The 16,052-nt window shown below is 43.6% G+C and overlaps 1 protein-coding gene across 16 annotated transcripts in view; it reads left to right on the top strand.

The window, feature by feature from the left end:
- Positions 1–16,052, top strand: part of NRP1 (neuropilin 1) — a 233,159-nt gene that overhangs the window by 179,179 nt on the left and 37,928 nt on the right. For all 16 annotated transcript variants that reach the window (XR_014792444.1, XR_014792443.1, XR_014792438.1 and 13 more), the window contains 4 exons: positions 4,163–4,300; positions 10,531–10,802; positions 11,921–12,014; positions 14,207–14,263. Coding sequence is in view for 8 of the 16 variants with exons in the window: in XM_084859198.1 (XP_084715324.1) it covers positions 4,163–4,300; positions 10,531–10,802; positions 11,921–12,014; positions 14,207–14,263 (561 nt within the window). In the remaining 8 variants the exon portion in view is untranslated. The remainder of the gene's footprint in view (positions 1–4,162; positions 4,301–10,530; positions 10,803–11,920; positions 12,015–14,206; positions 14,264–16,052) is intronic.

Below are 16,052 nucleotides of genomic sequence, written 5' to 3'. Positions count from 1 at the left end.
AGCTCTTTATGTACATTAGAGCCCCCAGTTGCATATCAGGACTGCCAGATAGAAACAACAGAAGAAATTGGAGATGTACAGTACATTTTTTTAAGTGTTAAGGACCTTTCACATGGATACTGTTTGTTAAAAGTTACATGGTTTTTTGTTAGGCTGACCATATTTCCTTGAGACAAAAACGGGATATTGGGATGACAAAAACGGGACGGGGTTGTGTAATATTCCGTATTCATGAAAAAGTAAGACAATAACAAAAGTTTTATTACATGAACATATTGAGCTAACAATTATTCTTCACTGACAGAACTCATACAAAAGTTTAGGTAGACGTAGAGGGGGACTGTATTTCACCATGATCGTACCATGAATATTTCTCCGATGAAGTAATCTTACGCAGCAAATTTCAGTCTTTCAACACCTTATCATAAAACTTCTCACACTCCATGACACAATGTTGTTTTACAACTAACATCGCCCTCATTGTCTCAACACTTAATCTAGATTTCTCCTTTGACCACATACTGTTCATAACAGAAAATATTCTCTCGACAGGTGCTGTACTTCCTATTGTGTACTACACAATACAACAAAACAACCACAGCTCCCTTTGTGGTCTCTCAGGCTATAAGAGACCTAAAAAACAACCTAAACTCACTGCAAAAGAACATGGAAAGGGGCACAAATGAATAACACTAATTTATTGCATATACACACAAAAAAACACTCATAAATATACATATATAAAATACTTATAAAATATCACATGAGCAGTAAACAAATCTGTATGGCATACCACACTGAACACTCTAATGCAGGACTGCAGTGGCCAGACTGCAAAAAATCATAAACATACACCAAAAAGAAAAGAAAAAAAGGAAAGAACACCCCTACTGCTATCACAAGCCAGTATATGCTAATGTCCCACCAGGAGAGTTTTATTACAGAGTTCTGCTGTAATAAAAAAATAGCTAACAGCCTGTTGAACCGAAATATGAGTCTGAAATGTCCAAATCAAACTGAATGTAGGGCAGAAAGGATCTCTATGGGCAGAATTATGGTAGAAATAACAGTAAGACTCACCCTCCTGGCTCCCACATGCTGAATGGGGCTTAGCAACAGCCTCTTGAATTCCCCGCCACTGCAGACAAGCAAGGGGGTGGCATCTGATTGTCGCTAGCTCAAGAAGCCTGGCCCTGACTGAATAAAGTAAATGGAACTTCCTCTTCCGTCACACTAGTAGTTTTACTGCATGCATTGATTAGCATAGAGCCTTATGATAAATGCGTTCAATTTTTTACAAAAAATTAAAAATGGGACAAAATTGACATTTATATTAAAATGACGGGACGGTTGGGAAATATGAAAAAAACAGTACTGTCCCATTTAAAACGGTACATATGGTCAGCCTATTTTTTGTCCATTGGTGGATCAGTTGATTATTGGCATTGGCAGATCCATTAACTAGGGATGTACGAAACACCTACCTGGCTCTGCACCGGGCAATCTGCGGTGGGGGGGAGGTGCTCCGTCCCTCCCCCCAGAATCCTCGATGGGGGGGAGGTGATCCAGTCCTCCCCCCGGAATCCTGCCCAGCCGGCTCCGCTCCGCGGCCAAGCCGCAGAGCCACCGGCCAGCTCCGGCCGCCCACAGCCAGACATCCGGCCACTGGGCAGCCCTGCAGGGACGCAAATGGAAGCTGTCATAGCCGCTGCCATTTGCGTCCCTGTATTGAGCCGTGATAGGCTACGTAAATATTTACATAGCCTATCACAGCAGGGGGAAAAAAAACCCAGCATATGCAAATGGCAGTAGCCACCACCATTTGCGTACGCTGGGGTTTCCCCTCCTGCCGTGATAGGCTACATAAATACTTACATAGCCTATCACAGCAGGGGGGAAAAAACCCAGCATATGCAAATGGCAGTAGCTGCCACCATTTGCGTACGCTGGGGTTTCCCCTCCTGCCGTGATAGGCTACGTAAATACTTACGTAGCCTATCACGGCCTCCACAGGGATGCAAATGGCATCCCTGCATTAGCCGTTATAGGCTACGTAAGTCTTTACGTAGCCTATCACAGCTATGAAGAGGAGGAAGCAGATGGCGGCCGCAGGACGGCCGCCATTCGCAAAGCAGCGCGGACGGGAGCAGGTAAGTGCTCTGTTTTGTGCACCTTTTGTGGGTTGGGGGCGGTGGGGACTTCGTCCCATGCGTCTTCCGTGGGTTGAGGGGGCAGGGGCTTTGTTCCGTGATGGATTTCGGGGGGCTGAATGCACTGGTATTCGGCCTCACCGAGATCCATCGCGGAATTCTCTGACATCCCTACCATTAATCAGCATCATACTACTTTCATGACATTTCAAATCCAGTTATAGGAACACAGGAGACATCCTTGTAACTCCATGTCAGCCAAGCTGTCCACCTAGTCTAGGATTGCCTCCTGTCACTGCCATTAGATCTCCAGGCTGTCAGGCAGAGAGAAAGATCTTTCCCCTCACCTGCGGAGGTGCCACAGATTGACTTTCTGCAAGCAAAGCATGTGCTCTGCCACTGAGTTCTGGTCTCTCCCTCAATATAGGGCTGTATGCCCCATTCAAAGCTCCAAATGTGAGTGCCAGCATGTATCCACTGCCAAATTTGCAGTTTGGCAAGCACGTGCTTGTGTTCATCTCATTCCAGATCCCCAGTTTGATTTGTGCAAATTTACTAATTTGTGCAAATTTCTTCAGTAGACTGAATCAGCCCTGCTTTAGTCTATAGAATAAATCTGTGCAAATTTGAGGAGATTTGCACACTTCTCCCATTTGGTCACTGCTTGATTTGCACAAGCTTCCCGTTTGCATGGAGAAAGCAGCAACTGCAAATGCAAACAGGAATCGGGGCCGAGATGTGTTTGGAGAATCCTGGTGATCTCCAACATCACCCGTTCGCTCATCCCTCCCCCACTGTCACATCTCAAAGTCAGCTTGAAGCAGACACCTAAAGCTGACACATGCTACTTTGCACTTCTGCGCTTCCTTCTGCATGAAAATCCTTTGTGGTGGGTGGGACTGCCAGTGTGCTTCACCAAGTAGCATATTCGAGAATTTGTATGATGAAAACAGAATGTTCCCTCGTTGACGTTTTGGCTCTCAAACCGGGAAGGGGCTGTTTCTTCCTTTATAATAATCCATGATGGATCTGAATAGGATGCCTAAATAAGAGGTGCCCACTCAGCTGAGCTAACCTCAGTTGCAAACCATGGCATATTCCCTTTAAAAACACAAAATGAGAAGGCAGCCCTTTCTGCCAGACAAAATGCAATGGCTGAATGCAAAAGATGCGCAGATGAACATTTTAAGGCAGGAACAGTGATGGATGATAATATGGCTCAGTTCAGATGTAATGCCAAAACATGGTTTAGTGCTATGTGGACAAGTGATGAGGGAGCCTCAGGCTCTTCAGCTCCTGCTTCACACTCCTCCCTCCCTTCATATGTTGGGATTGTCTCCTTGGGCAGCTGCTGGAGACCCAGTGCCCTGGCAGGGCTGACTGGCACTGATGCCTGCCCATACCTCTGGGCTTGGGTTTGCCAAGCGGCAGTAGGAGGCAGTTGAGATGTTCCATTTTTTTGTTCCCAGCATGATCTGGAATTATGCTACATCAGAGCACTCTGGGAATGTTGAAAGGGTGGGAAACTTACAGGTGCCCGCTGCAGATGGTGATGCTGCTGCTACTTGCTGCCCATCACTGCTGATAAGTCTCCCAACAGGGGCAGGGAGCTGGTGTCAGAGGGGACCAGTGAAGGGACCCAACACTGTGGGATCCTCACATCTAGCACTGGCCTCCCTCCCTTTCTGGTTTGTACCAAAGCATAGTTCCTCAAACTATGGTTTGAGTTTGCTCTGCAACCAGGTTTGATCCTCATTCCAGACTTGTTCACATAGATCCAAACTATGGTTTGCTCTTATGCCATCATCATCTGATCTTTATCAGCCAGAGCTAGACAGATGTTATCCAAACACATTGGACAAATGTTGATACTTTGGTAGAATGAGCTGGAGAGAAGTGTTTGAAAAGAAGTTTAGGAGGAAAATATGCAGTATCAGCTTACCAATGTACATCTCTCCCTCCCTCTCTCTCTCTCTCTCTCTCTCCCTCCATCCCCCACTCCATTATTGAAGAACTCCCAGCATATGGTTTCAACTGTGGATTTGGCTACAGTTCTCAGAAAACAATCTGCCGTTGGGAGGATGATAGCCAACTAGATCTGAGGTGGACAGTGCTCACCAGCAAAACAGGGCCCATTCAAGACCACACAGGTAATGTAGGGTTCACAACTGACCCAGTGGTGGGTGGGAGAAAAGGAGCATTTTGCTTAAAATCAAAACAACTGTCAGGGCATGGTATTTTATGATCCTGAATTTGCATTGATGAAAAGGACTGTGCTCTTTGAAATCTCTTCCTAGTATTATGGTCAGATTGAGGTGATTGTGTTATACCTATTCCAGAGCCCTTTATCTTCTGTGTGACTTCCTGGGCTTCTTCCAAGGACACCTTAATCAAGATAACTTTTAGGAGCCCCTTCATCAGGAGGGCTCCCTTCTTTAATAAAATCTCAAGACGTCGCATGCTTGACACTTGTTTCTCAGTTCCACCCACTAAACCTGGCGAGCAATGGGCATTTTATGACCTGCATGTGTCTCAATAATTGCTCTCTTTTTCATTTATGCAGATAAGTCAAATGTGCTGGCAATGACCCACTTCCCCATCTCCACTTTCTGTGGCCCTCCCCCCTTTTTACTTAATGAGAATGACAAGGAAATTAGACAAAATTGGGCTCCTTAAATTTAGAGACACTTTCAATTGAATCTCAAGACAAGTACTTTTAGTTTTAGGGGGTAAGGAAAAAAACTTAAAATACTTTGACTATAAATGGCACTGTACAAATAAATGGCATCAAATTAAGCAAAAGACAGTTAGCTGAAATGAAGGCTGTAATAATGGGGGAAATTGATGCAAAGTAAAATGAAATAACTCAGTAAGATCTGACATTGAAGGGAGGTTAAAAGCCATGTTAGCCAAGGACTGACAAAATCTAAAAGGCATGCATAAGTTGTGCTCTAATTAAGACAAAGAAGGCAGAGTTCCTGACCCAGGGCTGTAATAATATTCTTGAAATGAAAAATATTTGAACTTTGCCATCAGTGTCTGGAGACAGGCACAACTGGTCCTCTCACTGAAGGGCTGGGGAAAAAAATGATATTCCTTAAATGAAGTTTTGTTATCAACCAGGCTTTAGAGATTCAGGTGCTTTTTACATTCCAAAGTTATAATCTGTAAACATTTTCTCAGAGCCGTCACAGAACTGGTTTCTTCTTTTCTGCTATAACACTCTCAACAGGCCTCAGACTTGGTATGCCAGTATTTAAAGGGGCAAATCAGATGCTAAATCAACACCATGCCACATACCATAGCTGCTTTCAGTATTTTACATAGAAAAGTGGTATATGAATATATAAACATTAATTAATTAATTAATTAATTAATTGCAGAAGTATTGCAGGGAATTATCCCAGAACTGCAAGCAGGCATGCTGAGTAGAGTATGTGCCTGGAATCTGGGTATAAGATATCTGGAAGTCCTTTGGAAAACTCATGCTTGACCCATGCCTTTCATCCAGCTAATTTCTATTAAGTAACTGTGCAAAATGTGCAGCCTTAAGCTTCAGTGCTCCCCTGTACTTCAGTCAAAAGTAGAGGTTATATCTAGGGATGCTTGGGAATTTCATTTGGTCTGCATGCAGAAGCAAACAGATCTTATTCTTACCCCGCCCCCCAAAAAGCTAATGTACAGATTGGAACACTCCCCAAATTTTGTGATGCAGTTTTCAACTTTTAAAAGCACCAAACTGTGTATAAAAACTATGAAATACATATAAAAATGCATTTTATCATAGAAGGTGTATAAAAATGCATATGTTAACTTATCTGCTTATAAAAATGTGTATTATCAAGTGCATGTAAAATGTATACACATTTTTGTGCAGATTATTTTAAATGCAAATTAGTGTGGAAACAACAAAATGAACTGACACAGCAAAAACAGTCTGGTTTGCCCATCCCTAGTTATGACAAATGTTTTTTTAAAAAAAATCCCAAGCAGCACATGTTGGTTGCACTACAGCATTTGGAGAAATATAATTCAAGTATCTGGGAAGAGGACAATATGTTGATGGGAGGTTGTATGTCTAAATGCACTACCTTTCCTAGTGCATCAGGGAGAAAATTTTGCCTTGACATATTAGCTTCGCAACTGTAATTTTAACCAGTGGGATAGGCTCCAATGGGCAATTCTCCTATATGCGTACAGAGGTGGTACATTACTGAGAGGACTGTACAATATTGTTGTTGTTGTTGTTCAGTCGTTCAGTCGTCTCCGACTCTTCGTGACCCCATGGACCACAGCACGCCAGGCCTTCCTGTCCTGCGCTCTCTCCCAGGGTGTGCTCAAGTCCATATTCATTGCATCGGTGATGCTATGTAGCCATCTCATCCTCTGCTATCCCCTTCTCCTTTTGCCATCAATCTTTCCCAGCATCAGGGTCTTTTCCAGGGAGTTTTCTCTTCGCATTAGGTGGCCAAAATATTGGAGCTTCAGCTTCAGTATCTGTCCTTCCAATGAGCACTCAGGGTTGATTTCCTTTAGGACTGATTGATTTGACCTCCTTGCAGTCCAGGGGACTCGTAAGAGTCTTCTCCAGCACCACAGTTCGAAGGCATCAATTCTTCAGCGCTCAGCCCTCCTTATAGTCCAGCTCTCACAGCCATACGTTACTACTGGGAAAACCATAGCTTTGATTATATGAATCTTTGTCGGCAAGGTGATGTCTCTGCTTCTTACTATGCTGTCTAGGTTTGCCATAGCTTTCCTCCCAAGAAGCAAGCATCTTTTAATTTCATGGCTACAGTCACCGTCAGCGGTGATCTTGGACCTCAAGAAAATAAAATCTGTCACTGCTTCCATTTCTTCCCCTTCTATATGCCAGGAAGTGATGGGGCCAGATGCCATGATCATAGTTTTTTAATGTTGAGTTTCAAACCAGCTTTTGCACTCTCCACTTTCACCCTCAACAAGAGGCTCTTTAGATCCACTTCGCTTTCTGCCATTAGGGTGGTATTGTCTGCGTATCTGAGGTTGTTGATAATTCTCCTGGCAATCTTAATTCCGACCTGTGATTCATCCAACCCGGCGTTTCCCATGATGTGCTCTGCATATAAGTTAAATAAGCAGGGTGACAATATACAGCCTTGTCGTACTCCTTTCCCAATTTTGAACCAATCGGTTGTTCCATGTCTGGTTCTTACTGTTGCTTCTTGTCCCTTGTACAGGTTTCTCAGGAGACAGGAAAGGTGGTCTGGTACTCCCATCTCTTTAAGAATTTGTCACAGTTTGTTGTGATCCACACAATCAAAGGCTTTAGCGTAGTCAATGAAGCAGAAATAGACGTTTTTTCTGGAATTCTCTTGCTTTCTCCATGATGCAGCGAATGTTGGCGATTTGATCCCTAGTTCCTCTGCCTCTTCGAAACCCAGCTTGTACTTCCGGTACTTCTCGGTTCGCATACTGCTGAAGCCTAGCTTGTAAGATTTTGAGCATCACCTTGCTGGCATGTGAAATGAGCGCAATTGTACGGTAGTTTGAACACTCTTTGGCGTTGCCCTTCTTTGGAATTGGAATGTAAACTGACTTTTTCCAGTCTTGTGGCCACTGCTGAGTGTTCCAAATGTGTTGGCATATTGAGTGCAGCACTTCAACAGCATCATCTTTTAGGATTTTAAACAGCTCAGCTGGGATACTGTCATCTCTGGTAGCTTTGTTGTTACTAATGCTTTCTAAGGCCCACCTGACTTCACTCTCTAGGATGTCCGGCTCCAGTTCAGTGACCGCACTATCATGGCTATCAGGGACATTCAGATCTTTCCTGTATAGTTCTTCTGCGTATTCTTTCCACTTCTTCTTAATCTCATCTGCTTCTGTTAGGTCCCTGCCTTCTTTGTCCTTTATCATGCCCGTCTTTGCACAAAATGTTCCCTTGAGATCTCCAATTTTCTTGAAGAGATCTCTAGTCTTTCCCATTCTGTTGTTTTCCTCGATTTCTTTGCATTGTTCATTTAAGAAGGCCTTCTTGTCTCTCCTTGCTATTCTCTGGAACTCTGCATTCAGTTGGATATGTCTTCCCCTTTCTCCCTTGCTTTTCACTTCCCTTCTTTCCTCAGCTACTTGTAAAGCCTCATCAGACAGCCACTTGGCTTTCTTGCATTTCTTTTTCTTTGGGATGGATTTCGTTGCTGCCTCCTGAACAATGTTACAGACCTCCGTCCATAGTTCCTGAGGCACTCTGTCTATCAGGTCTCATCCCTTAAATCTATTCCTCACCTCTACTGTATATTCATAAGGGATATGATTTAGGTCATACCGGAATGGTTTAGTGGTTTTCCCTATGTTCTTCAATTTAAGCCGAAATTTTGCAAGAAGCAGCTCATGATCTGAGCCACAGTCAGCACCAGGTCTTGTTTTGACTGACTGTATGGAGCTTCTCCATCTTTGGCTGCAAAGGACATAATCAATCTGATTTCGATATTGACCATCTGGTGATGTCCATGTGTAGAGTCGCCTCTTGTGCTGTTGGAAAAGAGTGTTTGCTATGATCAGCGTGTTCTCTTGGCAAAACTCTATTAGCCTTTGTCCTGCTTCATTTTGTACACCAAGGCCATGCTTGCTTGTTATCCCGGTGATTTCTTGACTTCCTACTTTAGCATTCCAATCCCCTATGATGAAGAGGACATCTTTTTTTGGTGTTAGTTCTAGGAGGTGTTGTAGGTCTTCATAGAACCGATCAACCTCAGCTTCTTCGGCCTCAGTGGTTGGGGCATAGACTTGAATTACTGTGATGTTGAATGGTTTGCCTTGGATTCGTACTGAGATCATTCTAGCGTTTTTGAGATTGTACCCCAGTACTGCTTTTCCCACCCTTTTGTTGACTATGAGTGCTACTCCATTTCTTCTAAGGGTTTCTTGCTCACAGTAGTAGATATAATGGTCACCTGAATTAAATTCGCCCAAGCTTGTCCATTTTAGTTCGCTGATACCCAAGATGTCGATGTTCAGTCTTGCCATCTCATGTTTGACCACCTCCAGCTTACCTTGATTCATTGATCTTACATTGCAGGTTCCTAAACAATATTGTTCTTTACAGCATCAGACTTTCTTTTCACCACCAGACACATCCACAGCTGAGTGTCCTTTCGGCTTTGGCCCAGCCGCTTCACTCTTTCTGGCACTACTTGGAAATTCCCTCTGCTCTTCCCCAGTAGTAAATTGGACACCTTTCGACCTGAGGGGCTCATCTTCCAGCATCTTATCTTTTAGCCTTGTGATACGTTCCATGGGATTTTCTTGGCAAGAATACTGGAGTGGGTTGCCATTTCCTTCTCCAGTGGACCACATTTTGTCAGAACTCTCCGCCATGACCTGTCCATCTTGGGTGGCCCTGCACAGCATAGCTTATGGCTTCACTGAGTTACGCAAGCCTCTTCGCCACAACAAGGCAGTGATTCATGAAGGGGACTGTACAATATACCTCTACAAAATGTCAGAATTGGTTTTAGGCTGATGCTTTCAAGGATCTTTACCAAATTCTTTGAATCACTTGTTTCATCTCCATTGGGATGTTTTTACTAAACAAACTCTTTTGCTTATACAGTCCGCAAAGATGGTACGTCTTGGTCCATCCACCTTATCCTGCCCGTTCCTGTACAGTGACCTGTGCAACACTTGTCCTTCCTGCTAACACTATCACCTGAATGATCCAATGCCCCATATCCTTCTATTTTATGGGACAGCATGTAGGGATGTACAGATTGTGTAAAATCCGTTCCACCTGTGTTTTGCAGATTGAAAGGCGCCTTTCATTCTGTTGACTGCCCACTGATGGAATCTGATTTTTAAATTACTGATTGTGCACAAATTTGCATTTGCACAAATGTGTAATTGTGTGAATGTGCACATGCAGAAAAGTGCAAATTCCCCCAAAATGCACATTTTCATGCTTTAGCCTATGAAGGGAAATGCGCATTTGGGGCTGGTTTTTAAAATTATGCATATTTCCTACAATGAACTTTGTGCAAAATTCAGGAATATTAGAAAAATGGTCTACAACTCTGCATGACAGGGGGAAAGCTAGTCCACTGTAGAATCCGTGGGTCAGATTCATGAAGATCCCAACTCATTTGCTTCCATTACAGATTTCTCCAACATCCCTAACAGCAGGTCTGGAATGTTCACGTATGGAGAATCTTGACTTACTGGTGAGGGGAGGATGAGGCTAGAAGAGAGTACACTTGATGACCTTCAAGCCTTTTCTAGACTTACAGTTCTGTTGCAAAGCTTTAGAAAAGGCCAGATCAGTTTTGGAATGCTTAAGGGTTATCATGCTTAAGGGAGCCAAAAGTAGGCCATTATTTCTAATGCAGTATTTTTGTCACAGCAGGAGATGGTAATTTCATTTACTCACAAGCTGATGAAAACCAGAAAGGCAAAATTGCACGGCTCATCAGCCCCATCATCAACCCGCAGAACTCTGCACTCTGCATGACTTTCTGGTATCATATGTCAGGCCCCCATGTTGGCACACTAAGGATCAAACTGCAGTACCAGACACCCAAAGAGCGTGATCGGGTCTTGTGGATGCTGAGTGGAAATCAGGGAAACTTCTGGAAAGAAGGGCGGGTCCTTCTCCACAAATCTGCAAAACATTATCAGGTAGGCAAAAAAATGTAGACATTGGAAGGGCCATAGCTCAATGGTAGAACACATGGTTTGCATGCAAAAGGTCCCAGATTCAATACTCAGAATCTATGTTTAATGTAAATTTCAGGGATTAAATCCCCTGCTACATACATAGCATATGTTCTTCCAATGAGCTATGGCCTCTCCTCTCTCTTCTCTCTCTCTTGCATACTCTCTCTCTCTCTCTCTCTCTCTCTCTGCCACCCCCTTTTCTTCCTCTCTTTCTCCAATCCTTTCTCTCTCTCTCTCTCTCTCTCACTCTCTCTCTCTCTCTCTCTCTCTCTCTCTCACACACACACACACACACACACACCACCAGCACCAGTAGCAGCAGCAGCTACAATAACTTAAAATGTAAATGTCTGGGAGAATAAAGATGTCTTTGCATGATGCTGAAAGGATAGCAATGTTGGCACCAAGAGCCCCGCCGGAGAAGGAATTCACCACTGAGAAAGCTCTCTTTCTGGTCACCATCCACTTTGCCTCGGGCAGTACAGGAGTCTGGAGGAAAATTTCTCAAGAGGGGGAGTAGCAACTGGCACAGCAAACGGGCTCTACCAGCCTTGGGCCATTTTTACCCAGGAGGTTTAAAGAAGCACTTGCTTGAAAAGCATCAATAGATCAAACATATATTGACCAAAATACTGATTTGCCTTATGAATGTATCTTTTCTGCTTTCTCTTCCCCATTAACAGTGATAGGATGATAACATAAATAGTATGGGGGAAGATGAGAGACCCTTGAAGCCACTTGTGCAAAAATGTCCAAGGTCAACATCAAGTAGTAACATCAGTGAACAGTTTGCATAGATAAGATTGTAAGTGCATGTGTGCTAAACAGTGTGATAAATCACAATAGTGCAGGAGAAGGTCAACTTGTTTTGTAAATTATCCCCCATGTTGGAGTTGCATCTCCACTGCCAATACTGTTCATAACTTTAGAAAAGATGAGAAATGTATAATGACATCTTCAGCCTTGATAGGTGACAAACTGTATGACTTTGTGCCTTTCAGTGACATTCTTGCATAATAACTAACCTCTGTTTCTGGCCATCAGCTCTAAACTAGAAAATTATAATTTAACTTTACTAGGTGATGGTGGAAGGAGAAGTTGGAAGAGGAAATGGAGGAATTGCGGTTGATGACATTAACTTTGACAACCACATAACACAGGAAGAATGCCGAAGTAAGTACAACCTGCCAGGAACTACCAAACATCTCATACAAAGACTATTTATTTATTTATTTATTTCCTTTCTATACTGCCCAATAGCCGAAGCTTTCTGGTTTAATTCTGGTTTGTGGCAACTTTGTAAATAGTTACAAGGTCCTATCCTTTTATAGTTAATTATTGCTGTTGTTTTTAGAAAGTGAAGTGCTTTGTAACGTTTATCAAGCCACAGCCTTGGGAAGTAATTGAGACTGCTAATAGCCCGGTCTTGTGCAAAGTTAGGTGCTTTCAATGGGCTCAGCCACACTTGACTCTGCATAGGATCAAGCTGTAAGTGAGCTTCATGATGCAGGAATGTGAACACAGGTCTCTCTTTTCCAAACTAGGCCTGTCTTCTGCTGAAAGACAACTAAGGGCGCAATCCTATCCAGATAGGTGGCCGCCTCCAAACTCGGAGGCGACTGCCTATCCAAAGCAGGGCAGGAGAAGCACAGGGGGGATCGTTCCCTCTGCAGTTCTCCTGCCCTGCATTTTTGGCTAGTCACGGGAGGACAGAGCGGGGGAGGAGGCTGCTGTATGACACAATGGATGTGTCGTAGAGGCATTGCCGCCTTCCCTTCCCCGGAACGCCCCCAGCCATGGCCCTTTTTGGCTGCTCCGCATTCCTCTTGCGAGCACAGAGGATGGAGCTGTTCTGTGCTGCCTCGGAGGCAGCGCAAAAGTGGGGGGAGGTCAGTTCTCTGGGAACTGACCTTGGAGTACAGGCTCCAAGGTTGGTTCCCTGATAACACGATATCCTATGGCTGTCCAGCCACTGTCTAGCGGCCATAGGATTGCTCCTTAAAGGCACAATCCTATGCAGGTTTAGACAGAAAAAAGTCCTACAACCCCCAGTATTCCTGAGCCAGCCATGTTGGCTGGGGCATGCTGGGAATTGTAGGATGTTTTTCTGTCTAAACCTGCATAGGATTGCGCCCTAAGTTGATTCATCATAGAAGGTTTAGGGTGCAATCCTATGCTTGTTTAGACAGATGAATGTCCTACAACTCCCAGCTATGCTGGCTGGGGAATGCTGGGAGTTGTAGGACTTTCGTCTGTCTAAATGTGCATAGGATTGTGCCCTTAGTCAATTAAGCCGCAATCCTATTGTCTCTGGGATGACCTCCTACTTGACACTTCTGTGCTTGAAATCATCCTCATCCTTGCTTTATAGCTTTTTCTGAAGGCACCAGTCCGCTACCCTCTCATGTAGTTCTGCCCATACAGTGGGTGATATTAAGAATATGGCACTGCCATGAAGACGCTGGTTATTTATAAGATACCCATAGTTAAATAAAGCTGTCAGATATTTTGCTCCACATCAGTCTAGATTCTAGACTCTAGGACAGGAGTGGGCACTTCATGGGCCCTGTGCAAACCTCGCTGGACTTCAGTGCAGCCCCTGCCAAATTTGCTGCTGCAGCAGTGGCACAGTGGCAAAATAATCGATATTCGGCAGCAAGTCACAATGGTGACCTAGAAAGGTTAAACTTGGCCATTTTAGGCCACCGTCATGTTTTGCCACTGAATTTCAGTGGCAAGCCAACAATTATTTTGCTGCAGCTGCCACCGAAATCTGGCAGCACCCAGCAGGGGCACAGCCCCCGGAGAGTCCCGGGGATTTGAACTGGTGCCTAGAACCCCTGAAGTTGCCCAGCCCTGCTCTAGGAGGTTAATGCCACAGTTAATGTCGCATACTTCTGGTCATTTAGGTAGGATCCTGGTCAAAGGATGTATATCTTACAGTTCAAACTACAAGGTCCCTCTTCAGAATCCTTCCTTGCATGTTGCAGCCAGCAGAACTATTTCTTGCAGTTAAGGGCTGCTTGTGTATGAGTATGAGTAAGGGTTTTACAGCACTTGGCTCCAAGATTATAAATGCAATGAATGAAACATGCTAATTCCACCTACTGATTTTCATTTTCCAGAGACAGAACCCCCCTGCTGATAACACTAAAACTGTGCCAAGTTGGGGTGGAGGGAGGACTTTTAAGCCCGTTTTTCTTCTCTGCTAATTTTGGGAGACCAGGTTAATGAACAGCTCTGTCAAGCTGACATAATCATGCTCCGAGACAGGAGAAACATTCTCAATACCATTATTGCCAGCATGATAGCCAATCAGTATTTGTCACCCTAATAATCAATGTCAATTCTCTTTGCTTTGCTAGAACCAAATGATGCAGGGAACGAAATAGTTGAAGTAGAGCCAGATATTAATCAAACAGGTAAAGTGCTCCTTTAGTGAAAAATTGGCTTGATTGTCAAGCAAACTGCAGCATCATATTAATTTATTTTAAGCCCCATTACAATGAGACCTCTTTTATAAACTTATGTAGGGTTTACTTACTAATGCACATGCATCATTTACATTTTATGCATGCTTTTAAAATGTATAAAATCTCTTTAAGAGATGTTATGCCTGGACACAGTCCATCTCACACAATAGTTTTTTGTTTTTTTCTGGGACATAGCAGGTGGCATGAGAGATGCATCATTACCCATAGTGTGTACTGATTTTACTGAATTGTCATGTTCCAAATACTGTCTGGGGAAATCAACAGTGGCATGAGTGCAGAACACATTATAAGGAGAGGCAAAACAAGGACTTGTTTTCCTTGCATCTGACTCAGGGGCTGGTTCTGGTAGTTTTAGCTAAACAGCATTATTCTGGAGCAAGCGACACTGGGAAGCAAAACTGGCATCTGCCTGAAGGATAATTTGGCAATCTACAAACAAATCTAGTACCCCAGACCTCAAAACATAACTTAAGTTCATTTGGAACAGGCTTATTTGGAACAGGATTATTGTGCTGACTCAGAACCTTGCTGTGTCTGCACATGTGGAATTTGGCTTTTCACTTCTAAGGGGAACATCCTTGTAGGTCAGGATGCAAAGGGGGCATAGGGGAGCAGGGTTCCAGAGGCCCACACTTCCAACCATTTCACCTCTCCCTCCAGCCACCTGATAGGGACCTTCAGGAAACACTGTCAGGAGTAGCTGCAGTGAAAAACACAACCAGAGAAGCCCCAGTGCACATACGGAAATTCTTGTGCGCACCCATGAGACACTTTGGATCCTGTGCATAGATAATATAGGAATTTCCCACTAAAACACAAGCTCTGAACTTCTTTACACATGCATGAGAGCTTTGTATCAATTCACTTGAGTGACATGCTTTATTCTATTGGGGGATGCTTTGTTCTGTTTTGTTTCTTCTTGTAGTTGGGTTTGGGGGGTTGGGGTTTGGTTTTGTTTTTTTAGAATTTGGAATGTTATTTTCAGGTCAAATTTTCCTGTGTGTATATTTTAATAAATAATTGTGGCAAGGGACAAGGATAAAAAACATTGCTGACTGAACACATTCTTTCATACTGATAACTTGGTCCACTTCTAGGAAGCTATTTTAGATGCCATCATGTTTATTTAGTTATTTATTAAAATATTTATATCACACCTTTCTATCCTAAAATATGACCCTTGAGGCAGCTAACAGTTATCATAAAGACAGTAATCAGTAAAACAGCATATGCCATGTAAACAAAACAAACAAAAGCAGCAGAATAAATAATAAATATGGCAGACACAGAGAGAAGGACCCAGCTGGATCTTCCATGCCTAGGGGAGTTCTGCAATTGGGCACCACCACCAAGAAGGTCCTGCCCCACATGCCTGCCAGCCACACCACACATACCAATGGAACACAGAGCAGGGCCTCCTCTGAAGATCAAAGTGTGCAGGCTGGTTTGTATGGGCAGAAGTAGTCCTTTAGACATCCAAATACCAAAATGTGTCAAAATCAACACTTTCATTGGGCCCAGAAAGTAATCAAGAGACACTGAAGTTGGTACAGCATTTGGATTTATATGATCAGAGCATATTGCTCTTGCCAGCAGTCTAGCTACTGCACTTTGCAAGTATCTACAGATATTTGTGCTGTAGTTCCTAAAAAGGTCTGGTGTCAAGTGTAGGCATGGTCAGGCACCTGCCAAGGGCCCATACCCCAGCAGGGGCTCA

Source organism: Heloderma suspectum, chromosome 5, assembly GCF_057233095.1.
Source record: "Heloderma suspectum isolate Gila_16-S chromosome 5, 16-S_ref, whole genome shotgun sequence".
Taxonomy (NCBI): domain Eukaryota; kingdom Metazoa; phylum Chordata; class Lepidosauria; order Squamata; family Helodermatidae; genus Heloderma; species Heloderma suspectum.
The sequence above is the reverse complement of the archived record's forward strand: the minus strand, read 5'-3'. Positions and strand labels throughout refer to the sequence as shown.